The sequence below is a fragment of the Rhinichthys klamathensis genome, unplaced genomic scaffold (assembly GCF_029890125.1).
Source record: "Rhinichthys klamathensis goyatoka isolate OS25496 unplaced genomic scaffold, OSU_Roscu_1.1 h1tg000799l_1, whole genome shotgun sequence".
NCBI classification, from domain to species: Eukaryota; Metazoa; Chordata; class Actinopteri; order Cypriniformes; family Leuciscidae; genus Rhinichthys; species Rhinichthys klamathensis.
The window spans coordinates 534,566-550,885 of record NW_026607192.1 but is presented as its reverse complement, the minus strand read 5'-3'; the positions used below and the strand labels follow the sequence as shown (position 1 = coordinate 550,885).

Sequence of the window (16,320 nt, the reverse complement as noted above, 5' to 3'; positions counted from 1 at the left end):
ATAAGACCAGGTGTTATCAGCTTCATGATGATGAAATCATCACAAGAAAAGAATCAAATGTTGTCAGATACTTTGGCATTTCTAGTCGCCTATCTTGTGGAACTGCAATATTGGCACCAATAGCATTTATATTATCACTTATTTTGAGGTGGATGAAAATGATGTGTATACAATGCTTTTAGAGCAAATGTATCATGTTGTCACACATAGACATCAAGATTTTGCATATGATTCACAAAAATGGTGACAATAAAAAAAATTGTCATGCTGCAATGCATGATGGGTAGCTTTCATAGTTCAAAACTCATCATTGATTCCCAAGCTTTTTTGTTTTGGTTGTCACCGTTGTTGTGATTCATATCCCAAATCTTGATGATTATGTCATCATAAACTTTGAGCTGATAACACCTGATAATACTTTTTCTTGGCTTTCTCTGCCACAACAAGTGTTATACAAACACACAGTTACAGCAGCCAAAGAAAAGCGAAAGTAAAAATAAAGGGGACCAAGAGCCCAACTAAAGCAAACACTGATCACCACAATGGTGACTTAAAATGAAACAAATATCAACATCTAAACCTCTGCTAATTCTCACTAAGATCATCTGACAGCAATAGTCAAAGTAATTATGTCTAAATGAGACCATAAATGATGTAAAAAATATGTCCACAATGGCCACATTTGAACTAGTTTTTAAACTTGTACGCAGGGTCCATGAACGTCTATATCGGACGTGCAGAACACGTCAAAAAAAGACGTCATAAAAACGTTCATTCTGGCTCCTCAGTGGACGTCTTTTCAACGTCCGACTTTTGTGACAAAGCCATTGAAAAGACGTCTTTTGGACATCATTTTGCTCAGTGGGGGGCTATAAAAAGGATAAGCCTATACAGACCCGAGGCCCGGCCCGCGTGTGAACTATGACGTGAAAATTGGCCCGAAGCCCGGCCCTAGGGGCGTAAATAAGTCGGGGCTCGTCGGGCTCGGGCTGAAATGCAGGCCTCTAGTGTATGTGTTGTCAGAGGCTTAAAAAAGTTGTGATAAATAACAGTGAGTAACGCCCCCCATTTGTGCCTGAGCGCCCCCCTCTCTGCTGCCTCGTTCACACCGCCCCTCTGACGCCCTGTCCAAACGCCCCATTGAGAAACGCTATTTTAAAACTTGAACCTCTATGCTGAGGGTCTGGAACAAAAACAAAAGATTTTGCTTTTACTTTCTCCTTTGACAAGTTTCATCACCAGAGTTTACCATCTGCAAACTACTCTGAAATAGGCTACGATGGACACCAGGTGGGTATATTATTTGTTATCTTAAACCCTCTGGGGACTAAGCCCATTTTGGTCTGTTTTCTCTATTTGTACCGTTTGGCTTATAATAAACCATATGTAATGGAGATGGAACACCATTTGTTTGGTATTTATGGATTCAGATAACACAGTCTCACTGCGCTGATTCAGAAGACCATAAGCTAACATAAGCATGCATGTAATGTGTTTATAAAGGAAGTTTGAGGGGGAAAAATTACAATAAACTAGAGAATTTCAAAAAAGAAAATTAGATTTTTGTCATTTATTACTAAAAAACAACAACTCACACAACAATAGAGAACAGTTTTTGAACAAAAATTATATTTTTCAAACCGTTTGCTTGACAGACATTTGTAATTGTTCAATTAAATGGGTAAAGAACAATGAAATAATTAACTTTTTTACAAACAGCCCCAGGCATTTTTCATCTGTGAAAAAGCGTTCTGCTCCGGTCGGATTTCTCCTCATCACTTTCCAGTAATTGTTCCAGAGCTTGTTCTGAAGTATTTTTTAGTGCTTGCCATCATAAAAGTGCTAAAACAATATATAATAATGTAATATAATAATAATATTGCTATTTATGAAGTTATTCTGTCTCTCTCTCTCTCTCTCTCTCTCTCTCTCTCTCTCTCTCTCTCTCTCTCTCTCTCTCTCTCTCTCTCTCTCTCATATCTCTGTGCGCTCTGTGATAGGGGAGAGTGGGGTTGGTTGGCACACTTTTCACTCTCTATCATATTTCTCAGTCATGCTATATTTTAAAATAGTCCAACCAGTAACAGCTGAAAGGTTACCCAGATAGCAACATTGTTTCGGCCCAGATCCGGCCCACATCTGGCACTTGTGGGATGCGGATCTGGCCCACATGCAGCGTGGAATGACGGCCCTTGGGTGGCCCACTCCTGTTTGCCAGATCTGGGCCACAAGCAGGCCATAGCAATGCCACATGTCAGCCAAGAGCAAAGAAATAAACCAGAACTGGACTTTATCTGAGCCACAAAATCTGTGTATATTAAATATGGAGTCATCTCAACCTTAATAAGCCTGTTAACAAGCAGAATCACTGAAGGAAAGAAGATAATAGAAAAAGAGACGAGCAGAAACACAAGAACTACAACTGACTTCAGACACAGTCTTAGATGAAATCACCTGAAGAGAAAAGAAGACATTACATCTGTGAAGATCTCAGCAGAGGAGGATTAAACAACTCCACAAACAGCATTACCAGCTTCACTTATTACTAACCAGACTGACTTTATTTCTGTCAGACTTCTACAGAAGTTTTATTGAGAATTAACAGAGGTTTAACTCTAATGTGTTTCATTTGAAGTCACCATAACAGTGATTAGTGTTTCCATTAGTTGGGCTCTTAATATATCTTTTGACTTTTTTTGGCCGCTGTGACAGTGTGTTTAGTCAAACACATTTGCAGCAGCAAAGAAAGCTTAAAGTGAAATGAGATCAGGTTATAATGGTTACCTGTTGATGGTTTTATAATCATCAAGAAATAACTTGATTCATTTTTGTCTTTGGAATCTAACAATTGTGTTGATCCATTAATACACAGCAAAATTTGCAGTGTTTATATGAGTCCACACTCAGAGAGTGTTAAATGAACACTGAAGCAGGGCTAAAGTTAATGAGATAATTAAGTGATTAATTGAGTGATAATTGAGATTTATTGAAGACACGTGATGTTAACAAGCAGAATCACTGAAGGAGAAAATCGTAGTTGGTATGTTACCATTATGGAGATTAGTGTTTGCTTTAGTTGGGCTCTTGACCCGTTAAGAGTTAACTGTAGATTTTGTTTGGCTGCTGTACCTTAGCTATAACAGCTAGATGAACGAAGAGAAAAGGTGATATGATGGTGTTGGCTGTGTTTTAACATAATCAATAGTTGGCCTGAATCACTAAACTCATTGAGAGCATAATTTCAGAGTTAAATTTACCTTATGGATTACAGCTGCACTGTCCTTGTGTAGTATGCATTTTTTAGCCTTTTCAATTAAATCCAAATGATCAAATTACAAAAAAAAAAAACCTTCTTAAAAGTATTTCAGGTAGGCACATACAGACATCAAGAATTAGCGTATGAATCTCAAGAATGGTGACAAACAGATCGCCTCTGAACATAAACTCATTATTTATTCATGCAGCAATGCATGATGGGAGCCATGAATGAGATTTGATTGGTGGCATCCAGAATAAGCTGCAAAATGCTTTATAATTGTCACCATTGTTGAGATTCACAGGCTGATTCTTGATGTCTGTTTAAAAAAAAAAAAAGAAATTTTTTATGTGATTAAGTTTTAAGAAATTATTTGGATTACATTGTAAAAGTTACAAATATTATGCTTCTCAACGACAGTGCTGCTATCATCAATAAGGTAAACCTTACTCAGAAACTGGGCTCTATTTGAGTTCAGTGATTCAGGTCAAATGATTGTGAAATAATGATAATGTTAAAACACAACCAACACCATCATATCACCTTTTATCTTTGTTCATCTGGCTGTTATAATTCAGGTACAGCAGTCAAACAAAAGCTAGAGTTAATAACTTAAGGGTCAAGAGCCCAACTAAAGCAAACACTGATCTCCATAATGGTAACATACCAACTACGATTTTCTCCTTCAGTGATTCTGCTTGTTAACATCAGGTGTCTTCGATAATGCTCAATTAATCACTTAATTATCTCATTAACTTTAGCCCTGCTTCAGTGTTCATTTAACACTCTCTGAGTGTGGACTCATATAAACACTGCAGATTTTGCTGTGTATTAATGGGTCAACACAATTGTTAGATTCCAAAGACATCAGTGAATCAAGTTATTTCTTGATGATTATAATACCATCAACAGGTAACCATTATAACCTGATCTCATTTCACTTTAGCTTTCTTTGCTGCTGCAAATGTGTTTGACTAAACACACTGTCACAACGGCCAAAAAAAGACAAAAGATATATTAAGAGTTAAGAGCCCAACTAATGGAAACACTAATCACTGTTATGGTGACTTCAAATGAAACACATTAGAGTTAAACCTCTGTTAATTCTCAATAAAACTTCTGTAGAAGTCTTACAGAAATAAAGTCAGTCTGGTTAGTAATAAGTGAAGCTGGTAATGCTGTTTGTGGAGTTGTTTAATCCTCCTCTGCTGAGATCTTCACAGATGTAATGTCTTCTTTTCTCTTCAGGTGATTTCATCTAAGACTGTGTCTGAAGTCAGTTGAAGTTCTTGTGTTTCTGCTCGTCTCTTTTTCTATTCTCTTCTTTCCTTTAGTGATTCTGCTTGTTAACAGGCTTGAGATGACTCCATATTTAATATACACAGATTTTGTGGCTCAGATAAAGTCCAGTTCTGGTTTATTTCTTTGCTCTTGGCTGACATGTGGCATTGCTATGGCCTGCTTGTGGCCCAGATCTGGCAAACAGGAGTGGGCCACCCAAGGGCCGTCATTCCACACTGCATGTGGGCCAGATCCGCATCCCACAAGTGCCAGATGTGGGCCGGATCTGGGCCGAAACAATGTTGCTATCTGGGTAAGATCTCGGCTACTCAACAGATACATTTAATGTTCGCAAATGATGCCTACATTTTTTTTTTATTCATCATTAAAGTGATGTTGTGCACTTGTGCCAACCAGCCCCATGTATGGGGTGAAATGGCACATGCAATGGGGTTGGTTATTGGCAAAGATTATAGTTACAAAGAATGAGGTGACAAATTTAAAGAACTTGAGCATTTAATTCAAACCAGATGCAGAATAACATTCAACAGAATTTCTGCCCATTTGAACCAAATTATTAACCAAACCAAAAACAAATACAGTTTGTATAGTATATGTGTGTGTGTTTGTGTATGAGTGGCACTGAAGACAAACTTCCCCAGGCCGACTATTCCCATAAAACTCAAAACAAACGAGATAGTATTCAAATGAACTAAACAACAGTTTTTATGTGTGGGGTGTGTGTGTGGTGAGTGGCACTGAAACTAAACTTCCCCATTTATACTTATTATATGTATAAATATACAATATAACGTTATTATTATAATGTGAAGTCTATATATACACTGTAAACCCTAATGTTGTCTTTACTTAAACAATCAAGTGTACTTGACTAAACATTACTTTAAATGTAGCATTTTGGCCCTGTCACTCAAAAATATAAGTTCAAATAACTTATTTACCTTCAAAATACATAAACTTAAGATTTCAAGTGCTGTGAGCTCAAAATCCTGATTAATCCTTACAAAAGGTCATTTTCACAAATGTTGTTTTCTTGACTGTGAAATGAATACATTCATACATGGTTTCTTCAAGTGCAAGGTGTCATTCTTATTTTACCAGAAAACAAATGGCTTTCATTATATTACAATTATTGATCGTAATGGAAATAAACTGATTTTTATTTTTAAATGATACTTTAAACTTGATAAATAAACTTTAATACCCATATACAAGTGTTTTTGTAATACAGTACATCCCCAGTGTTAAATTTACACTGCTCAGTGTTTATATGAGTCCACACTCAAGAGTGTTATAAGTAACACTGAACCAGTGTCAAAGTTGATGAGATAATTAAGTGATTAATTGAGTGATGATTGAGCATCATTTGTACAAGTTCTGAAAGTTAACACTGAAAACACTAATAAGTTGATTGAACTCAATTGATTTGAGTAAACTCGTTCCCTCAATTTAATTGAGTAATGGGGTCTCCCAAAACGTGCATATTTAAGTGTACTTAACTTGGTGCTTATGTAGACTTGACTTAAATTGTTTAGTTCACCAAACTTGACGATTAATTTAATGTACTTAAACAATAAAGTTCACTTAACTTAGTGTTGATTTCAAGTGTACTTGTATATTTAAGTACACAGCAAAATCCCCGTGTTAAATTAACACTGCTCAGTGTTTAAATCAGTCCACACTCAAGAGTGTTATAAGTAACACTGAAGCAGTGTTAAAGTTAATGAGATAATTAAGTGAATAATTGAGTGATGATTGAGCATTATTGAAGTTACCTGATGTTAACAAGCAGAATCACTGAAGGAGAAAACCATCATTTTTAAGTCACCGTTATGGTGATAAGTGTTTGTTTTAGTTGGGCTCTTGACCCTTTGATCATTAGCTTTATATTTTGTTTGACTGCTGTAACTCAGTTATAACAGCCAGATGAACAAATAGAAAAGGTCATCTGATGATGGTGATTGTGTTTTAACATAATCATTATTTCACAATCTTTTGACCTGAATCCTAAACTCATTTAAAGCCCAATTTCTGAATTAGATTTATGTTATTAATTATAGCAACACTGTCCTTGTACAGCATTACATTTTCAACGAATACATCATAATGCAAACAATTTCTTTGAAGTTGTTCTTATACATATTACTGTATATTATTTTTAGACACACAGACATCAAGATTTAGCGTATGAATCTCAGCAATGGTGATACACAGATCACCTCTGAACATAAGCTCATTATTTATTCATGCAGCAATGCATGATGGGAGCCATGAATGAGTTTTGATTGGTGGCACCCAGAATGCACTGCAACATGCTTTATGTCACCATTGTTGAGATTCAGAGGCTGATTCTTGATCTATATGTGTCTAAATTAATATGATGTACATATTTTTTATGATAACAACCTTAAAAGAGAATATTTGGATTAAAATTTAAATGTTACAAATATTATATAAAATATAAACAGTGCAGGTGAACATGATTCAGCTTTATATGACTTCAAATATATGTGAAGCTTTTTTTTATTGCCACCATTGTTGTGAATCATATGCAAATTCTTGATGTCTGTGTGTGTCTACATGACACACTTGTTCAATACATTGTGTGCACATCCCTTTTATATACCTCTAAACATTTGATAATTTCAATGCTATTGGTGCCAATATTCCAGTTCCAGGAGTTGGCCAGCTCTAAATGCTATAGCATCTGACAACATTAGATGCTTGTTGAACGATGATTTTCTCATCGTCAACAAGAAGCTGATAACAGCTGATCCCAGTTTATCTTGGTTATCTCTGCCACAACTATTGTGTTAATCACACAATCAGGGCAACCAAATAAATGCTAGGATACGCAAGGAATCTGGGGACCAAGAGCCCAACTAAAGCAAGCACTGATCACCACAATGGTTACTTCAAATGAAACAAATATTAACATCTAAACCTCTGTTAATTCTCACTAAGATCTTCTGTAGACATCTGACAATAATAGTCAAAGTATCTGTATTTTATGTCTGTGATTAAGGACAGCACAAGTGTCCGAGCCAGAAAGACTTTCCTTCAGATCTGGTTTCTCTCATGATCCAAAGATGTGTGATTTACAGATCTTTTATGTCTTTTATGTTCATGATTTTTGGACAAACACAAACTGACTGTGAGTTGCTTTGCAAATAAACATGAGTTTTAATTTAATGCATCATGAGAGTGTTTATTTGGTCCAGAAACAGTATAAATTATATCTAAATGAGACCATAAAAGATGGATTTGGATGATTGGATTCAAAGAACCATTTGGGGTTCTTTTTATGGAACCCATTAAAATGGTTCTATATAGAACCATTTTGGAGTTCCATATATGAAGCGGGTGATAGAACCATTTTTGGTTCTAAATAGAACCATTTCTTTTAAGAGTGTATATATATATATGTTTTATATAATTATAAATATATATAGATTTTATCATCAGTATACTATATAATAGTGTCAACCAACCCCCACATCAGTGTGTCAACCAACCCCACCATTGTGCTGAAGAGTAGAGCCTGTGCTTCAGTCCAGCAGAAGATCTAGAAACATTTATGATATGCTGCATGTTGCTTTATTTAAAAGGCGCTGATTGTGTAGTTTCTGGTCCAGTGGAAATCTCTTTATTTACAAAAAAATTTTTTTTGTTTCAAATGAAATAAGTTCACACACTGTAAAAAAACAATTAGTTCAGTTTACTTAATTTAATTATGCAAACTTGTTGCCTTAATTTAATTAAGTAAGCATAACTTAATTGCAGCAAGTTATTCTTACTTAATTCATTAAAGTTGTCAACTTAATTATATCTGTGACATAAGGAAGTGTACTCCCAGAGTGCATTGCGGCATTAATACATTAATTGCTTCGTTTTACTATTTTTGGCTTTGTTTTACCATCACAATTGTATTTGCTATCGTTATTGGGGTTATACTGACAAGAGACAGCAAATAAAATTGTAATGGTCTAATTAATTAAATTAATTGTTACCATTGTTGTGGTTTGCATGCTGAATGTTGAAGTCTGTGTGTGACTCAAGCAAAATGGCAAGATATTATCACAAATATAGAGGGATTATATCAACCCAATTAAAGGTTTATGCCATAAGTGTTAGCAATAAAATGATAAAACATAATTATTATATATGAAATATAGTTATGTTATATATAATTAATACATTAATTCAAAACATGGAAATAATTGAAGTATAAATATAAATAATATTTGAGGAGCTCTTTTCCAAAACGCGATAAATCCATTTCAATAGTTTTCAGGAAAATTACATTTTTTACCTACACCCACACATTTTGTGAATATTTAATTTATCCTGTTAAAATGTTTTTTTTTTGCTCAGTCTGAACATGTTGAACAATGATTATTAAATTAAACAACGATATTGTTGATGATAAATTCAAAGTTAATTAATTTTTTTTTCCAAAACGCAATAAATCCATAAAATTTTTTTACAAACATGGATGGTTTGTCTTTTAAAAAAAAAAAAAAACAACAACAAGAGAACATCTATCTATGTTGATTATGAAAAGAGAAGAGCATGAGTAAGATATCCGGAGACATGGTCAGACATGATTTTGGTCACTTAATTAAGTTTTGTTTTGTAGAAAGCCTTTCTTTAAAGTGAATTTCGTTTTGTATAAATTGTATCTTAATTTTAATAATTTTTTCATCAACCAATTGCCTGGATTTAATAAATAAGAAGCAAATAGACAATATAATCATGACATGGAGGCGCGGGCGCAGTGACTTGCATTGCACGTGAACTGGAGCGCATTTCATTATAAATTAACTGAAACTCAGCGTATGCCTCACAGACATGAGAAAAATATCTATATAGAAAGCTTGAAATGTCTTTAAACAAAACAATTAAAAACGAAAAGAAATAGGAATACTCTCTGATGTAATCCATTAGGCCTACATGCATTTCTGTCTAGGCACGATCACTACAGAGATGCTGATCGTCAATTTAATCTTTGCAGACACTGACACAGAAAACAGTTTATTAATACACATAAAATTAAAATTAAAATTTCGAAACGATATTCGACTTTTCCTCCTTGATTGCCGATTGCCATTTTTGACAGAACTTGTAAAATAGTTTATATTTATCATCAGATCGTCCGGCGACAGTCTCTCGGCCTGACAGAAACCTTTGGCAGCAAGTGTTGACATTCCACTTAACGCGCCACCCGAGTGATGAACCTTCTTTTTTTGTCTGTGATTTTCTTTGTCCAGTCGGCGTTTTCTACCCCTGGGTGTAGGTCTCAATGGCTCATTAAGGCCATCAAAAGTGTTAGCACTGTTTAAAGCACTCATTTTGAGGAATGAATGAACATAAACAAACCTCTGGGGCGCCGATGTTGGATTAGATAGAACGCTCACCGAATTCTGATTAGTCAAGTGGATTTATCGCGTTTAGGCTAAAAATAGGTTTGGCGTTTATCGCGGTTTGGAAAGAAACTGCATCTTGCAGTACATTTTAAACAAGGAAATATAGCGATTTGGCATGAGACGTTGATGGAACAGTGAAAAGGTTCAGTACACAGCAAAATAACATGACAAACTCATTTTTTTTAAAATGGCGTTCATCACATTTTGGAAAAGAGCTTCTCATTTATTACTTCACTTCCTTTGAAATCAAATAACTGTGATTTCATGTTGCATCACTGCATCAATTGGAAGAGAATCACAATAATGTAAATTAAGTTCCAAGTGCCCAACCAAAGGGAACATTAATCACAATAATGGTGAGAAAAGGGAAATCAACATGAATTTATGAAGTCAACTAAAGAATTTTGATGTTCTCCCAAAATTTGTAGGTGTATTGACAATAATATTGAGGATGACTGGAAAATGAGCGAATGCAAATAAGAAGAATGATGACTGCAGAAGTAAGAAATTAGTGAAAAGTCTATTAAGAATTGCCCCGCCTTATAAACCATTTGCCCCGCCAGTTTTTATTTTTATTTTTTTGCCTCGGCAAAATGGTACTCAAACCAGTCAAGTAAAGTTTACTTGGTTTTTCTGAGTAACGAAGGCATAGCATGCAAACAGTACAGATTACTAAGAAATTGTAAGTATTCAACAAATTACAGGACATTAAGTAAAGTTAACTAAAAAAATATTAGTAAGAACAATGTTAGATTTTAATACTTTGTTCAAGTTATTAATGCATTATAAATTTTAGTTAATACATTTATATGACATTTGGTCATTTTAAGGCAGTCGGTTTCTGCAAGTGAAATTAGTTAACTCGAGTTTTAGTGCATTTTTACAGTAACATACAGTAGGGCTGCACGATTAATCGCATGAGATTGTTATGCGCATCTCATCAGTAAAGCCGGTTCCTTGATTAGTAGTAAATCACCTTCACCTGCTTTCAGATGGACGATATGATGCAGATATGAGTGTTAAATTAACATGCAAGAGTGTTAAAGTTAATGAGATAATTAAGTGATTAATTTAGTGATGATTGAGCATTATTGAAGACACCTGATGTTGACAAGCAGAATCACTGAAGGAGAAAATCACAAATTGTAAGCCACCGTTATGGCGATCAGTGTTTGCTTTAGTTGGGCTCTTGATCCTTATACTTTAAGTTTAAATTTTGTTTGTCTGCTGTTATTGATTTATTACAGTCAAATGAACAAAGTCAAGTGTGATCTGATAGTGTTGGTTATGTCTTGACATAATCATGCTGTGATCTGAAAAATGAAACTCAGTTTAGTGGTTCTACAGCATATGATAATTGTATTTTTCTTATAATCCAAAACATTTAATAAAAATTTTTCTGATCAAATCACTTTCAAATGCATTTATTTAGAAACACAGACATCAATAATCAGCCTGTGAATCTCAACCGTGGTGACAATAATAATCCTTGTTGCCACCAATCACAACTCATTAATGGCTCCCATCATGCATCGCGGTATGAATAAACTATGATCTGTATTGTCTATGTAATTTACTTTTCCTAATTGAATATTCTCATCATTTTTTTGCTTTGTTCATCTGGCAGGTATAACTCGAATACAACAGCCGAACAAAATCTAAAGTTAATAATAAAAGGGTCAAGAGCCCAACTAAAGCAAACACTCATCTCCATAATGGTGACCTGAAATTCCGGTTTTCTCCTTCAGTGATTCTGCTTTAGGTGTCTTCAATAATGCTCAAACATCACTCAATTAATCACTTAAATATCTCATTTACTTTAACACTCTTGAGTGTGGACTCATATACACTCCCAGGTGTGTTCATTTAACACTGAGTTTTTGCTGTGTACAAAGAGCCGTAGTTAACTGACAAGCTGAGCCATATCGCATTAAATATCGTTGACGATATGTCCTCGATTTTAACGCGATTTGGCTCAGCTTGTCAGTGAACTACGGCTCTCTAGTAAATACTGCTGCATCTGAAAGCAGGTGAAGGCAATTTACTACTAATCAAGGAACCGGCTTTACTGATGAGATGCGCATAACAATATCGTGCGATTAATCGTGCAGCCCTAACATACAGTATATATGTAGATTACAGTAAAGAACTGTACAATTAACAGTAAATTGCTGGCAACAGTGTTGCCAGTATTTTACTGTAAAAAAAACTGGTAAGGTTTAACAGTGTGCATGATGTTCGAAGCTTCAAACGTCATCAATCACGTGGTATTGTCATTTTGATACAAGCATTGATAGGAAATATAATTTTTACAACGTAAATTGCTCTGTTTTGATTCAATAATGCAGGAAACAATTACAGGAGCTACTGTGGGAGTATGTAGTGGACACACTCAACTACATTCAGACAGTGTGGGACTTCTGTGACAAACAACAAGAGTGGACCCTTAAGAGAGAGGAAGAGTTGAAGATGATGAGAGACATCAAGGACCGAGCAGACAAAGTCAGTCATAAGTTTGACTATCTAAAGCAGTCAGATAATAAAGCCAAGGGATTGTGGGAGTGCCTGAAGAATAGTGTAAAATCTGAGTCCATATATAAGGAGCTGGAGAAGGAACTGGGGGCTGTCCTGGAGAACACACTTCAGGGGCTGGAGAAACTTGACGTCTTCCTGGATGCAGTGGAGAATCTCGCAGTCACCTCACTGTATGTCTTCACTGGAGAGAGCTTCTGGCCTGAGGACGAGAGTCCTGAAAGTGTGCGATCAGTCATCACAGCTGCAAGAATGACCTCTCCTCTCCTCATCAACTTTAAACGAAATCCAGAAACCTTCTTCATCCCTTCACTCAGTAACTTGGACGTCCTGTCCTTTCAACTAGACAAATACATACGAATCACAGAACAGATTTGTGAGAGAATGGAGAAAAAGTAAGTACTGACATTCATGCAATGTTCATTTTTAAAGGATAGTATTTCGATTATATATACGTTAAAACACAGAGATTATCAAAATAATCTCTAATTTATTTAGCATTTACTAAATAAATTAAATCAAAGGCTTAGTTCAATAATTTGATCAATAATTAACTTTTTTTTTTTTTCTAAATGTATTTTTCCCCTTCACAGTTCCAAGAGTGATTTGGGGTCTGAAGATACTCATAGGTAAGTATTATAAATATAGGATAAGATTGGGGTTAATTTAACATCTTCATTATTCATCATGACATAAAGGCCAAACTATCAGTCAATCTAAATTAAAAGTTTATTTGCTTTTATGATAATCTCTAAAATACCTGTCTAAAAATAAAGGCAAGTGTTTGTTAGTCCTTCTGAAACTCTCTACAGATGCAAGAAAGCTCAGCCTGTAGTGAAGTTCAGCTTGAACTTAAGCGAGGACTCCATTCTAGAAATGCTTGATCATTTAAAGGAGTTGTGCGAAATCAGGTGAGACCTATATTTATGATCTGATGTTTTCTTCACACTCATTCATCATGAAAGATGGCTGTAAATCACATATTTTCTATTATTGTCTAGGATGGACCAGCACACAAAGCGGTCTTTAATTTTTCAGGAAAACGCTCAGTGCTTCATTGATTTATTCAGTCAGTGTCACTCTAGAATGGAGAAGCATCTGTCAGATCTGGAAGAGAATGCAGTTCAGCTGGACAGGATGAAGAAGGGGGCCAGTATCTCCTCTGTGACTGGCAGTTCGGTTAGGATAGTAGGGAGTGTTTTGTCCATTGCTGGTCTTGCTCTGGGCCCCGGCACTGCAGGAGCATCACTGGATCTCACAGGGGTCAGTCTGGGGGTTACCAGTGAGGCCAATAGTTTGGTCACAGGCTACACTGAATTAGAAATCAACCTAAGGCATTGTACAAATATCAAGGAGATTTTCAATCAATATATGGAGGATCTGGATAAGATTCTAATCTGTCTGGGTCAGGCCAGTAGACAGGAGTATGTAGAGGGCGCTGCTGGGTTTGATGATATTACAGATGAAAAACTGGAAATTGGAGCATTGGTCAATGGTATTGCAGATCTGGTAGACAGAGCTTCAGCTGTTAAAGTACTCAAAACGGAGGAGGTGATTGCGGCTGCATCCAAGGCTGGGAACCAGGGGACACAAAGTTCTGGTAGCATTCCCAAACAGGCTGCAGACCTTCCCGACAATGGGAAGCTGGAAAAAGGGACACCACTAGCTCTTTCAGAGTCTGATAAAGCTAGAGCTAGAGCTAGAGCCATCACCGCAAAGGCCCGCTCTATTGGCTTAGATGTCTTACTTATTTGCAAAGAAAGCATGAGTCTGGCCAACGGGAGCAAGAGTGAGGCCTCTCAGCTCATCCGCTCACAAGCAGCTCTGTGGAGATCTGAGCTGGAGGACTGGAAGAAGATCCATGAGTCCTTGCGCATAGGGATAACGAGGGTTAGGGAGAATCAGGAAGTGTTGGAGAACCATTTTTTCCCTTTAAAAAGGGGAAAAAATAGAGCTTTAAAAAGCTTTAAAAAGTTTTTCAACTTTTTATAAAAGAGAGCTTTAAAAAAGTTATTTTTAAGTTTGAGAAGAGCTGAGATGAGCAATAGTTTATACAGTTAGACTTGCTGTCCTGGAACACTAATCAGTTTATCAACTTAACACCTACTTTTTTTTTCTCTTCAAGCTTGATGAAACAGGAAAAGAAAAATATATAATGTTTTATTATTTACTTATGTTTTATCATTTAATCATTTGGATGTTAAATAACATTAAATGTAATCATATTTTAAGAAATCATTATCATGTTGATGTGTTAATCATTACTATAATTTTAATGCATTTACCATTATCATTTGAAATTTATGTTTAATACTTTACTTTTATTAATCTTAATGTCTCAAATGTAGCTGATTGGGCACAAGTCTATAAGTTCCCGATAGAAAGACCACAAATGCTTGAATATCTCAGAATAAAGTGATAGATTAATGTTATAGGCTATAAGCTGAACATCTTGCAGAAGGGATTTGTGCAGCAGTTCTGTATTGTGTATTGTATTGTATTAAGATTAACAATTCAGACACATTTGGGGTACAAGACAATGTGTGTACGGCCCTCTCCACGAAAGAAAGATATGTCTTTGTCTTTGGAGTCTGCTGGAATGAGATGGGAAAGAGGAACTGATGTGCTGATCAGAAACTGCATGCATAAGAGGAGGAATATTTTCTGGGTCAGTCTTACCTTGGACTCAGACCTCGCTCTTTCACAACCTGTCTTTTCAAAGAGAGATCTCTCAAACAACTTTACTTATCTTTAGGCAAGAATATTATACTCATAGTGTGCTAATTATATTTTACTTCGAAAGATTAGAAGTGATTTTAATTATTAATTTTATTCTTTATTAAACTTTTGATCCTGATGATGGATTAATTAATTGTACTTTTCATTTACTATTTGATTTTCTGCTGTTAAGAAATACAATTTGACTTAATCATATGACTGGATCTCCTCCCTGCATAACTAATAATTCATGTTAGTAAAATTAAAGCATTAATGAGATCATGCTTAATTCATTGCACATTGCAAATTAATCTTTTGAGAGTTAAAAATCATTACATGGTGGAAGTCTGAACTAAAACCTTTATTCTATATACATTTATGTACATCACTGTCAAATCCAATATAACTTTGAATAAAAAACTGCATTGCACTCATGTGTGTGTCTTATGTCAAGACCTTATGGTTCATCTGTTTCTATTTTGGACAAGTGGTCTGGTTACATCTCAACTGTGTATCAGGGTGAAAGCATCAGCTGTTTATCACGTGTTATTTGCTCTTAGGGTGTGAAAGTCAAGTGCTTTAGTTAAATACTGACAAATCAAGTGATATTATAAAATGAGTGTACAAGCAGAAAAATAAATTCTAAAATATGCAGACTGGTTGTAGCAGAGGAATGATTACAAAAGTCTAAATATCTTGCAAAACTAATTTAGCATTTTCACAGTAATTCTGGCCAAAACATTTTGTCAAATACAAGTGTAAAATAGGCTAAGCTAAAGGCTTAACTAAAGGCAACTTTAAAATTAAATAACACTTTATATATTAAATGACTTTATAAACTATAGTGTGTTCTCACCTCGGAGTCCAGTTTCTGTTTCTTGGCCACCATCCCTGTCTTGAGGGACAAACGCGCGCCTCACCTCCACTTGCCCACCTGAGTTAATAAGGGAACAGACTCAGAGCATTACACGGGCTTTAGGAAGCGACCAGGACCGAACAGAGCCAGAATCTGTGTCTGTGTGTATGTGTGTGTGTGTGTGTGTCTCTGTGTGTGTGTGTGTGTGTGTGTGTGTATGTCTCTCTGTC

The 16,320-nt window shown here is 35.5% G+C and overlaps 1 protein-coding gene across 1 annotated transcript; it reads left to right on the top strand.

The window, feature by feature from the left end:
• Positions 1-1,235: 1,235 nt before the first annotated feature.
• Positions 1,236-15,138, top strand: LOC130077993 (uncharacterized). Its single transcript, XM_056243435.1, has 5 exons — positions 1,236-1,290; positions 12,333-12,911; positions 13,329-13,427; positions 13,518-14,406; positions 15,022-15,138. Exons 1-5 carry the CDS (start codon positions 1,280-1,282, stop codon positions 15,136-15,138), a joined length of 1,695 nt encoding a protein of 564 aa, XP_056099410.1. The 5' UTR covers positions 1,236-1,279.
• The last annotated feature ends 1,182 nt before the right edge of the window (positions 15,139-16,320 follow it).

Bases quoted from the DNA above. Each gene is read 5' to 3' on its own strand.
- LOC130077993 (XM_056243435.1), top strand. The intron at 13,428-13,517 runs GTGAGACCTATA...ATTATTGTCTAG, and splicing joins AAGGAGTTGTGCGAAATCAG to GATGGACCAGCACACAAAGC. The intron at 14,407-15,021 runs GTTAGGGAGAAT...TATTGTATTAAG, and splicing joins TGCGCATAGGGATAACGAGG to ATTAACAATTCAGACACATT.